This window comes from Bombus huntii, chromosome 8, assembly GCF_024542735.1.
Source record: "Bombus huntii isolate Logan2020A chromosome 8, iyBomHunt1.1, whole genome shotgun sequence".
In the NCBI taxonomy this organism is placed as follows: Eukaryota; Metazoa; Arthropoda; class Insecta; order Hymenoptera; family Apidae; genus Bombus; species Bombus huntii.
In genome coordinates, this window is record NC_066245.1 from 10,256,492 (window position 1) to 10,268,214 (window position 11,723).

General features: G+C 27.0%; 4 protein-coding genes across 7 annotated transcripts; 2 read left to right on the forward strand and 2 right to left on the reverse strand.

Annotated features, from left to right (window-relative positions):
* Window positions 1–27: 27 nt before the first annotated feature.
* On the forward strand, window positions 28–1,109 carry LOC126868556 (mitochondrial import receptor subunit TOM20 homolog). The gene is made up of 4 exons (XM_050624125.1): window positions 28–264; window positions 588–679; window positions 761–934; window positions 1,007–1,109. The coding sequence occupies exons 1-4, from the start codon at window positions 138–140 to the stop codon at window positions 1,049–1,051; spliced, it is 438 nt and encodes a 145-aa protein (XP_050480082.1). The 5' UTR covers window positions 28–137; the 3' UTR covers window positions 1,052–1,109.
* A 1,102-nt stretch (window positions 1,110–2,211) lies between these two features.
* On the reverse strand, window positions 2,212–6,436 carry LOC126868551 (porphobilinogen deaminase). Of its 2 annotated transcripts, XM_050624118.1 has the most exons (7): window positions 5,651–6,436; window positions 5,082–5,154; window positions 4,544–4,727; window positions 4,066–4,139; window positions 3,869–3,927; window positions 3,433–3,749; window positions 2,212–3,353 (listed from the first exon to the last, which is right to left on the reverse strand). In XM_050624118.1, exons 1-7 carry the CDS (start codon window positions 5,702–5,704, stop codon window positions 3,179–3,181), a joined length of 936 nt encoding a protein of 311 aa, XP_050480075.1. In that variant the 5' UTR covers window positions 5,705–6,436; the 3' UTR covers window positions 2,212–3,178. The 2 variants fall into 2 exon arrangements, with proteins under 2 accessions (XP_050480075.1, XP_050480074.1); XM_050624117.1 differs by having other exon boundaries at window positions 3,869–4,139.
* On the reverse strand, window positions 6,432–9,281 carry LOC126868547 (BRO1 domain-containing protein BROX-like). 2 transcript variants are annotated; one of them, XM_050624106.1, is made up of 7 exons: window positions 9,133–9,281; window positions 8,746–8,976; window positions 8,579–8,674; window positions 8,319–8,497; window positions 8,047–8,222; window positions 7,747–7,979; window positions 6,432–7,624 (listed from the first exon to the last, which is right to left on the reverse strand). In XM_050624106.1, the coding sequence occupies exons 1-7, from the start codon at window positions 9,231–9,233 to the stop codon at window positions 7,378–7,380; spliced, it is 1,263 nt and encodes a 420-aa protein (XP_050480063.1). In that variant the 5' UTR covers window positions 9,234–9,281; the 3' UTR covers window positions 6,432–7,377. The 2 variants fall into 2 exon arrangements, with proteins under 2 accessions (XP_050480063.1, XP_050480064.1); XM_050624107.1 differs by having other exon boundaries at window positions 8,746–8,944; window positions 9,133–9,279.
* Window positions 9,235–11,687, forward strand: LOC126868553 (lactoylglutathione lyase). Of its 2 annotated transcripts, XM_050624121.1 has the most exons (5): window positions 9,338–9,466; window positions 9,950–10,364; window positions 10,681–10,976; window positions 11,052–11,119; window positions 11,209–11,687. In XM_050624121.1, the coding sequence occupies exons 2-5, from the start codon at window positions 10,101–10,103 to the stop codon at window positions 11,394–11,396; spliced, it is 816 nt and encodes a 271-aa protein (XP_050480078.1). In that variant the 5' UTR covers window positions 9,338–9,466; window positions 9,950–10,100; the 3' UTR covers window positions 11,397–11,687. The 2 variants fall into 2 exon arrangements, with proteins under 2 accessions (XP_050480079.1, XP_050480078.1); XM_050624122.1 differs by lacking the exon at window positions 9,950–10,364 and having other exon boundaries at window positions 9,235–9,466.
* Window positions 11,688–11,723: the final 36 nt, after the last annotated feature.

Here is an 11,723-nt window from a genome sequence, read left to right on the forward strand (position 1 = left end):
GGAACTTATGTTAAGATGCTGTTTCTGCAGCTAAATTCTATACGTTTGATAGCAGACGCAGCCTTTTCTAGACTGGCCTATGTTCAGCAAGGAGTTTGTAAATTTCGTCATTGTAAGATATAAATTTCTCTATTAGGATGACCATGATTTCAAAGGCTGCAGTGGGTATTGCTGTTGGCATAGCTGGAATTTTTGTTGGATATTGCTTTTATTTCGATCAAAAGCGTCGTAGTGATCCAGATTTCAAAAAGAAATTGCGTGAACGTAAGTCAAGCTATTAGGTAGTTTTTCCAAACCATGTGATACATAGCTTATTCATGCTATTTATGATTCTGTATAAAAAAACACTTGTAATATTTGTCAGTTATTTTAATAACATAATAATAAATTCATAAAGATAATTCATTATTTTCAGAAAATTATATTTTTTTATTTTATTAAATTTCATATCATTGTTAATATTTTAGAGTCTCTTATCAATATACTTTAAGATTTGGAAATAGTATTTCAATATATAAATTACTTGATATATTGATATTATATATACTAGATATATAAAGCTTAATATTATTATTTCATGCTTGTAGGTAGAAAAGCAAAGAAACAAGCCCAGAGTTCTACTTCAAAAATCCAAGATTTGAAAGACCATGAAGTAGTACAAAGATTTTTCTTACAAGAGGTAATATTATATTTGTTAACTGTTTATCAAATATTAGACGATTAGTTTTCTTTTATTATATTACCATAATATGTTTTAAAGGTCCAACTAGGAGAAGAAATGCTTACTTGTGGTGATGTAGAAGGAGGAATTGAACACTTAGGAAATGCAGTTGCAGTTTGTGGACAACCTGCACAGTTGTTACAAGTTCTTCAAAAGACACTGCCACCACAAATTTTTCACCTTTTATTACAACGATTACAACCTATTAGTCAGGTATGCAACAAAACTAATCTTTTAATAGGGACAATGAAAGGGGAAAATTTGGTTTCTCACTTATTGTTACAGAAACTATCAACTCAAATTGCAATGGCTGAGGAAGATGTTGAGTAAAATACTATACAAATTGCGTTGAATATTCCAAAAAATAAAATCAAACCATTAGTAGAAAGTGTATGTTTTTTTGCTGATGTAGACATTTGTGTGTCTTTAATCTGGTCAAGCTTTTTAATTATATGTTTTGTTCTCCTTGACTAAACTTCCATATTCCTTAATTGTATATTATTAAGTAAAAACGTGATTACTTATATGCATTTAAATTATAAATGGAAGAAATTCTTGTATTCATTTCTAAATACAATTTCTATTTAAAAATTTTCATTAGCTATTTTTAAAATTGTGACTGCCACAATAATGATTTATAGTGTGCAGACCAAGTATGTATTAATTAAAATGGCAGAAGATACGTATATATATCACACAGATTCTAGAAAGATCTCTAGTCACACAAGATTTTCTTTATACGATATGAATATAATAAATTGTTCATATTTGTTAAATGTTTCACAATTTTAAGAGTGAGCAGAAGTATAAAAGTAATTAAGGAGTGCATTGATCTTATTATAAAAGCTAATATAATTAGTGCTATAGAAGTTTCAGAATAATTTTATGTATTGGTTGTTGTAACATGTTGAAATATTATACTCCCTTAAAAAGGAATTCATGTGAAATGTGATCCTAAATAACATGTTATTTCCTAGAAGCATTTACAAATGGCTAAAAGAATACTATTATGACTATATATTCATAATGAATATATTTTATAAAATTTGCACAAATTTATGCAAATATATATTCTACCTTGTGAATATAAAATTAATATCCTTGTAATAGATGTATCATTATAAGCATATGTACATGACATTATTTTCAACGGTACTCACTAGCATACTAAACACTTTATAATTATTTTTTGTATAAAAAAATGTTCTATTCTTATAAAGTAAAGGCAATAATAAGAAAGAATCTGTTTATATCTTAGTATTTAGCAAAAACTGTTTTTCTTAAAAAAACTGTATCATGCGGAATTAAATAAATGTTATTAATAAAAAAAGGAATACGTTCAGTAATACCTTCTGCATTAAAAAATTTTAATGAATATAATGTAATTTATGTAATTATTTAAAAAGAGAGATGGAATATCAAAATTAAGATTTGAAAGTATTTTTTATAAAGAAATTATCAAACATATTTTTTTTTAATAAAACAAAATATAATATAATATGTTATGTCCTTTAATTCCCCTCAACATAACTACATTATACAATGTTTTACAAATATTATTTCTATTAACTATAGAGTTATCTGATCAGTCACTACCGCTATACAGGTAGCTCCCAATCAATATACAAATGTACAATTTCGTCTCTCCAGACAGCAAAATGAATGAACACATGCCCTTGATATAACGGATAAAAGTAAAAGGAAGCAAAAAAAAATATCAAAACAGTGCCCACAGTAAGAATAAAAAACGAGAAATACATATGTATAGGTGTAATGATCAAATGTTTGAATCGAGATAAATCGTCTTACAATGCTTTGCAATGATAAATTAACTCGTTATCATCGTTATAATCATTTAACAAATTAAAATATGAATACTAGATTTTGTATATTTTTCATGATATAATATTCTGTAAACATATTTCATCCTAATACCTATGTTAATATAATTAGTTTTCTTGATAATGATATTTGTATTAAAAAAATAGGCAATATTTACATGTATATATAAAGTTTCCAAATATAGCTCCTTTGTATTTATAACTTTATTTCAACATGTTAAATGGTGCAAATTATTATAAATAATGCAGTAACATTTTGCATAATTTGAAAATTATAATACGGCAGTGTATAGCTTTTACTTAAATTGTATTTAATATTATAATCAGTTCTGTACAATTCTTTTTACATTTACAAAGCGACAAACGAGATACAATTTGAGCAATTAAATATAGTTATCACAATGAACATTGTGAAATATATGACATATGATAAACCTTCTTAATCATTTTAAATTATGATAAAGTGTACAATAATATACTATGAAACTTTTATAAGTTAGGTTTTATATCTTTCTAAATTAATGGAATATCAGAATTAAAATTTTTGAATTCCGTACTTTTTTAATTTGTTTTCATCATCAAGAAAAACTAATTTTTATATCGCAGTTTAGGAGCGCTATTTTGAGTTTAAAATTTCATTCCTTGCTTCTGCCATAACATCCAGAGCGTTTTTTTGTATAAGAATTTTCCCAAGATCTTTACCGAGCTCTTCAGCACCCAAAAGACTTAAATTGCTTACTTTACCAGGTGCAACACTACAGTACAGTTTTGGTTCTCGATATGGACATTTTCTATCATGCAACAAATGAAAATTTTATGAATAACATAATATATTCATTATAATATAATCTATTTAACTTATTTGCTTACTTTGAAGGTTCTCCATCATCATCAGGTATATAAAGCTTACTTTCAGAAGTACATTTGACAATTTTCTGCCCATCTAAAGACCACACAGCACCAGTAAGCATAAGAGTTTTGTCTTTTAAATTTGAAGAAACAGCAACTGGTGCTGAACATCCACCACCTAATGTCTTTAGAAAAGAACGTTCACATACACATCTTAAAGTTGTTTCCACATCATATAATGGCTCTAAAAGTGACAATATTTTCCAATCTGTCTCTCGACATTCAACCCCTAATGCACCTTGTCCAACAGCATACAATGCTTCTTCTGGTTCCAGTATCTATCAGAATAAAATGTAATAAAAAATGCAAAAATTTTTATTATGAAATTATTATAATTTCAATATATAATGAAAAATAAAATTATTATAATTTCATACAAAACTGTAGTAAAACTCACCTGATTTATTCTATTCTCCCAATTCAACCTTTTTAAACCAGCAACTGCCAAAATAATTGCTGCAAAAGGTCCATTTTCATCATCTAGTTTTCTTAATCTAGTATTTAAATTGCCACGAATATTTTCCACTTTTAAGTGTGGCATATTTCTAGCTAACTGGGCCGTTCTACGCAATGAACTAGTACCAATCACACTACCTTTTGGTAAAGTAGATAATGTTTCATTTTTGTACTTCTTAGACATAACAACTGCATCACGTGGATCTTCACGTCTATAAAAATATTTACTTAAAATTTCAAAAGCTTTACTTTATCGAATGTGAACTTAATGAAATGTATAAAATATACACAGTAAAATTATAAGATGAGTATTTTGAAAACATATTATATATTGTCAGATATTATAGTAACATTTTTTGCCATTAAACATAAACACAAGGAAGAGATATTAAAGTTAAATAATATATATGAAAGTGCTCCACTTAATAAAATTTAACCAGAATGATCTACATAGACTATAGACAATACGTATTTTACATATGTAGTACGTGCCTTTCATGAATATGATAATTTTATTACAAATTTAAATTCTAAATAAACCACCATTTTGAAGTAGCAGAACATGAATAGAATATTACATTTGCTTGCAATATCATTAACTTTATTTTATACTCACTTTAATATGGCACCTAATGCCATTCCTTCTGGTAATGATGTTGGTAAATCTTTTAATGAATGCACCACAAAATCAACACGACCACTTTCAAGGGCAAGTTCCAATTCCTCTGTAAATAAAGATTTTTCCCCAATTTTAGGTAAAGATTTATCTAAGATTTTATCTCCTTTAGTCACCATTGTAACTGCAAATAAAATGTACAGTTTGTCATTCAAAAGTTCATTAAAGAATTCCATAGAAACAAATTATCTACAGATAAATACATATACAAAAAGTCATATAGGTATTTCTTATATAAGTTTGTATATAATGTTTACTATGATTTATATATTATATAAGAGTTTTAATTTTAATGTATATGTGTGTATGTCTGTGCATGTGCGTAATGATTATTTATTAACAATGACAATATAAAAACATTTAAAAGCATATATATACATGCTACGTATATTATAATAAATAAATGTTTAATAAATTATTAATAAACAAATTTTAGAATTTTAAATAAATAAAAATTTGTATATATAATTTTACTTACTTATTTTAAATTCTTTTGTTGGATGATATTCTTTTAAACATTCTATTACATATTTTGTTTGTTTCAAAGCCAACTGAAATAATTATAATGATATTTAAAATTTAGTATAAAATATGCAGTTATACTTGTACTATATATATTTGATAAGGCATACTGCATACTACAGATTCAAAATACATAGTATGAAATAAATACTAAATATTTTCCAATACATAAAGCATCAGGATACAATATTAAAAACTGCTGACTAATGTACATTCAAGAACAATAATTATCTTATGACATTTTATAAGTCATATATTATGTCATTTGCGTGTCAAGTATAATTTATAACTTTTTAAAATGGATGAGAAGAGCTATTTTAAGATAAAGTTATGGAAAGAATATTGTTTTTTATCCTTTTTACATTCTGAAGAATAATAACAGAGCGTATTTATCTAATTATTATTATTATTTCCAACCATATAAAATTTTGCAAATTACAGCAGTAATTAATGGCAAGCTATAAGAATTAACAAAATCATACTTTTTTCTTTTCTTATAAAAAATTAACGTATTTCTACATTTACCTCGCTTTTCCGAGACCCAACTCGGATTACGTCACGTGCGTCCGCATTCGTCATTATGGCAACTCAAATTTCTGTTCTTTTCGTATGTTAATTACCATATAATATTATCAACAATAATTATTATATAACAAGCTTATTTTATTTTGGAATGTTGCAAATGTACATTTATGCCCAAGGGACATAAGAAATTGAATTAGGTCAAAGATACGAACAACTTTCACTATACTTGCAAGTAATGTCTGACGCGGACATACAGCAACTTTAATATTTAAAAGAAAGAGTTGTATATTTCAGAATTCTCATGGCTATTACATAAATGTTTGGAGTTTATTTCACAGTTACTGACACTGCAGCAGAAGGTGAATATAATTAAAAATATATATATGGAAGAAACTACATCCTTATGCACGTCATACTTCTACTACATAAAGACACTACAGAATGTGAATAATATGACTTGAGTGGAAGCGACGATACACGACCGACGACTGACAATGAGTAGAAGCAGTGTTACCAGATTCGAGTTAGGTTTGGGTTAGGTTCGGGTTAGGTTCGGGTTAAGCGTGGAAGTGGAATCCATTTATCAATAGTAGTGTAGAATCGTGAAGTAGAATGCTTCTTAATGCGTATAACAAATGTAACATTCGATAAAGATAGCGCAATATTTGAAAAGTTTATTTCATAAAATTAAATATTTTGACTTTTAAATAAAAATATTTTTAATTTACATTTTTATTTCTGACATGTATTTATGAAAGATTAACCGGAAATCACAACACTGTTTTGGTAAATAGCATCATATATTTTACGAATTTTAATTCATAATATTTAAAAAATAAATTTAGTTTACATGTAAAAACAAACATATATACATAATTAGGTACATTGATAAAATTTTAATTAACGATATATATGTATACATAATTATATACATGTATATATGAAAATTAGAAATAAATATTTTATATATAACATAATTGCACTTTTCTATATAGTTTTAATAAATATAAAACATAATTTCACAAAGTATTTGTCATTATGTACAATATTAATATTATATTGTAGATACATAAGATACTTTTTTGGAAAAATAGATTTCATAAAAAATATTTTATGGAAAACAACTATATTTTCTTATTAATTATATTTCCATGAAACATAGTTTTTGTTACTATATTATTATGCTCTAACCTGCCGAACATTGACTAGCTTCATAGGGATGTAAAAATTAAAAAAAAGAAAAATAATTTTATCTCTAATATGTCTAATTTTTTATACAAATAAAATGATATGAATATCTTATGTATTCAATATGAAAACAGGACAATTACATTACATGTATAATATTTTCATATTTTAAATTGCACAAATGTAAATTATAATTAATTAATATTAGTAAAATAAAATAAGGATATTAGAAATATATAAAGATGTATTTCTTTTCATGGATGTGAAAATATTTTTGCTTATGTTACTATGTAACTTAGTTCGTGCAGAAATTTTTAATTAAGACTAGTTATATATATATGTAATATTCAATGCATAAGCAAAACCAATTAAGTTTTAAATGCTAGTTGAATACTATATTGTCAGCTTGCACTTTACTAAACGCATAAGCGAATTTTTAAATATAAATTAATAGATTAATTTTATGATAACATTGTATGTTTCAATGATAAAAAAAGCGCTAAACTTAATTTACCACCTGTATTTTTGCATTAAACAATTTATTGCAATAAACATCCACTTGTATTCTTTGGATCTTTGGTAGTTTGATGAATTGAATCTTCTTTAACAGGAGGTAAATTTTGTTCTTTTTCTAGTTTAGCAGGATTTAATCCAGACAATGTTCTATATACATCCAAGTTCCATATAGGATGATGCGATTGCATTTGAAAATCAATTGGACTCACTAAACCAAAAGTAGCTTTTGTATCCAATGTTGGAACCTCCCCTGGTATTGTATGATGATAACTTTTAAAGTACAAATTATTAAAATTAAATTTTATTCAGAAGTTGCTTCCTTTAATCTGAGAGAGGGAGAGAGAGAGAGAGAGAAACAGTGAGTGTGTGTGAGAGAGAGATATGATACTTACATTAAACCATTTTCACGGTTACATTTATCAAGAGTAAGTTTTACTATAGGTGTTAGGCGTTTAAATACAGCATGTTGATCTGGCTTTACTCTAGGTGCTGGTCCATTTATTTTTCCATACTCCTGACATAATATCTTTGCTTTCTTTAAACACGCTTCACTTTCCTGTAAGGCTTTAATTGCTTCTCCACACTTATCCATAGATAATAAATTCTCACCACAATAATTATAAGCCTATAAAGTTTAATTGTGTAAGAAATTTGTATTTTTTCATATTTATATCTTTTAATAATTTGTTTACATAGGATTGATAAAATGCTGCCTTGAGTTCCAGATATTTAATCCACTGTGCTGATATCTCTGCTTTAAATGGACGTAAGGTATTAGCAGCATCCAGAAATAATTTACTTGTTTCATTAGCTAGTGCTGATATTAAATTAGCATTATGTTTTAGTTCCACTGCTCTGGCTACTGTCACTATAACATAATGTGAGTAGAAAAATATACATTCATTAACATCTGAATAATGACAAATGATGTTGCATAATATTATGAATTTATTCATTGTTCAACCTTCCTGTGCTTCCGCTGTACATTGATTCACATATGCATTTATTATTCTTGGATCTAGATCACTTCCTAATGGTGGAGGATTTGCCAATTGTGGTAAAAATTCTGTTTGTACAAAAGTAAATATTCCTGCAGCCCGTCTTAGCATAGTATGTACATCTTTTGCTTCATTCATATTTATACTAAATTGTAATGATGGTACTTCTTGTAATATTACTTATTTTACATTTCTGGTTATTTTATATCTTATTGCTTATACTTACTCATCCTTGGCAGCAATCATTGCAGCATGTTTCATGAACCAAAGTCCTACATTCATGCTCATATTAGCTGCTTCATAAACAGAATCAGCACTAGAACTATAATAGATATTTTAAATTATATGGTAAAACTATATTTTGGATTAAATAAATGTAAAAGAATATATTACTAGGTACTTGATCCCAATAAAGTATGTGTCCACTTATATACAATAACATTTCTAAGTTTGCTAGGATTAGGTCTGCCAACATGTTCAGATTGTTCTGCAGCAGAATTTATTTCCCATATAAATCCATACACTAAGCTTAAATAGCTATGAAAGGCTGGTTCTATAGTATCACTTGAATTATTTGCATTTTTTATTAACTCTAAAAGACGACTTCTTGATAATCTTAGATCACTATAATGAACAATATAATACAATGTAACATTGATAATATTATATTTTATTATTTGAAATAAATTTTTTATAATATAATGAGAATATTTGAAATATTCATCAAGCATATGTAGAATTAAATGCGTTTAATTTAATTTCTTCATAAATATAGCTAACCTGCATAGTTTTCTTGTAGCATCAGTAGGATCAGTTATTTTTAATTCGAATTTTTGATTTGTCGTGGCTTTTAGCACGTTACGATGAAACCAATGTGCCATTTTACTAACAATTTAAATTAACGTGTTCTCTTTGATATTATCAGAGTACTTATAACCAATCTCTTCGATTTGACAGATAAAGGAAATCGAAGTAAAGCAGACAGCACAACACAACTACATAAACGTTATACTCAATGAAAGATATTCCACTTTTTGCGCAAATCTTCGCACACTTCCGCTCTGTGTGTCAGCGTGTAACCAAGAGTCGGCCGTCATATTTATTTTCTAAAAAGGTAAAAAATATATCAAAAAACAATGTATGTATAGCAGTAGATAACATTTTAGATACATAATAATATATGTCGTATCTCATTATTGGTATGATAATTGTGTCTTAACAAAATTCACACATTTGTTATTTAACCTATACAATTTTGGTGAAATATATAACATATACAGTGGCTCGCGAAAGTATTCGAACGTTTACACTTGCAAATTTCAATTAACAAAATGAGGTACTAAACTAATTTGTTAAAACAATTTGGTATCTATAGTGACGGGAAAGTCTCAAGATTACATCAGTAAAATTTGAAAACGATTCAATATAGACAGGAGTTGTGATAGATTTATTAGAAACATTCATGATAAGTGTCTCACAAAAGTATTCGAACATTGTAACGCTGTTGATAGTTTTTCATCTTCCTTTGCACCGAATGTAAACATCGTTGCTAAATGAAAATATTGGTCATTCACTTGATGTTAGGATATCGTTTCAGTAACAGGAACGTAAAAGTGTGCACAATGGTATTTAAAATGAATACCAAAAAATCTGAAACAAAAAAGTGCGAAAGAAAAAAAAATATTCCGATTACATGAAAACAGCAAATCATATAACGAGATTGCCGGAATTGTGAGCAGAAGTCCACAATGCATTATATAATAAAAAAGTCAAAGAATGAGGGAACACTTGAAAACAAAGATCGATCAGGTCGGCCAAAGAAATTGACTGGAAGAGAGGAGAAAGTTATCATTCGCGAATTAAAAAAAAATCCTACTAAATCCGCTCCTCAACTCGCAAGTATGGTAGCTAGTATATTTCATAAAAAAGTTTATCCGGAATTATGTCAACGAATCTTACGAAACAATGGTTTTCATGGCAGAGTACCGCGAAAGAAGTCATATATTAATGCGGTAAATCATAAAAAAAGATTGACTTTTGCAAAAACCTATATTAATAAAGATATCAAATTTTTATTTATTAGAATAGTTTTTCTCGTTTTTAAATTAGTTATATTTTAATTTTCTTATCAACTTTTCGATCTTTTGTAAAAATATTCTTACTATATGTGATGTCCTTGAAATCTAATGATATTTTATCTACAGGCTGATAAAATTGAGAGATATCACAAAGAAATGTAACTGCAGAGTTTCTTTTATATAAATTTATTATTATCATTAATCATGATGTAATACTTAAATAAATCTGTTATTATTTTTCTTTTTTTAGATGGGTGAACACACAGGCTTAACAAACTGTGAGGCTCGGGAACTTTGCAAAAAGCCTGACCCAGCGACAAATGGTTATATAATGCAACAAACAATGTATCGTATTAAAGATCCAAGAAAATCATTACCTTTTTATACTGAAGTACTCGGTATGCAGTTATTACAGAAACTTGACTTTCCTGAAATGAAATTCTCTCTGTACTTTTTGGGATATGAAGACCCAAAAGACATACCTACTGATAAGAGAGAAAGTATTGAATGGACATTTAGTCGCAAAGCTACTTTAGAACTTACTCAGTATGTTTAAAAATATATATAGTCTAACATATTAACTTAAATTTATTAGAATTAATTTTGGCTGCTTTTTTGTAGTAATTGGGGTACAGAAACTGACCCTGATCCCAAGTACCATAATGGGAATACTGAACCTAGAGGATTTGGTAATATACTCTTTAACTATTATATAATTGTTGAGATACAAAACAAAAAATTATTATATACATGTACAACATATTCCCTTAATTTGTAGGTCACATTGGAATCACAGTACCTGATGTAGAAAAAGCATGTGAAAGATTTGAAAAGTTAAATGTGGAATTTGTAAAGAAACCTAATGATGGTAACATGAAAGGAATTGCTTTTATCAAAGATCCAGATGGTTATTGGATTGAAATTTTAAATCCAGTAAATATTGCAAATTTAATACCAAATCAATAAAGAATTTGGTATAATGTAATTCTTTTGAATACTCACAAATGTATAAATTTCATCAAACAAAACAATCAGAACTAAACCAAACCATTTTTATGCATATGTATATTTAATTTTATATGTACATGTACATGTGCATAGTAAAATTGTAAGATTGTAATTATTCATATTTATGTATATTTTATAGCACCTGTACATTATTATATTACATTGTGTTATATGTATAATTTATGTATAATGTAACATCTAATTATTCTTTAGTAAATAAAATCAAAATATTTATTTTTAAACAATCAACTTTTTGTAAAAATAGATTCACATAAATTTTCCCCC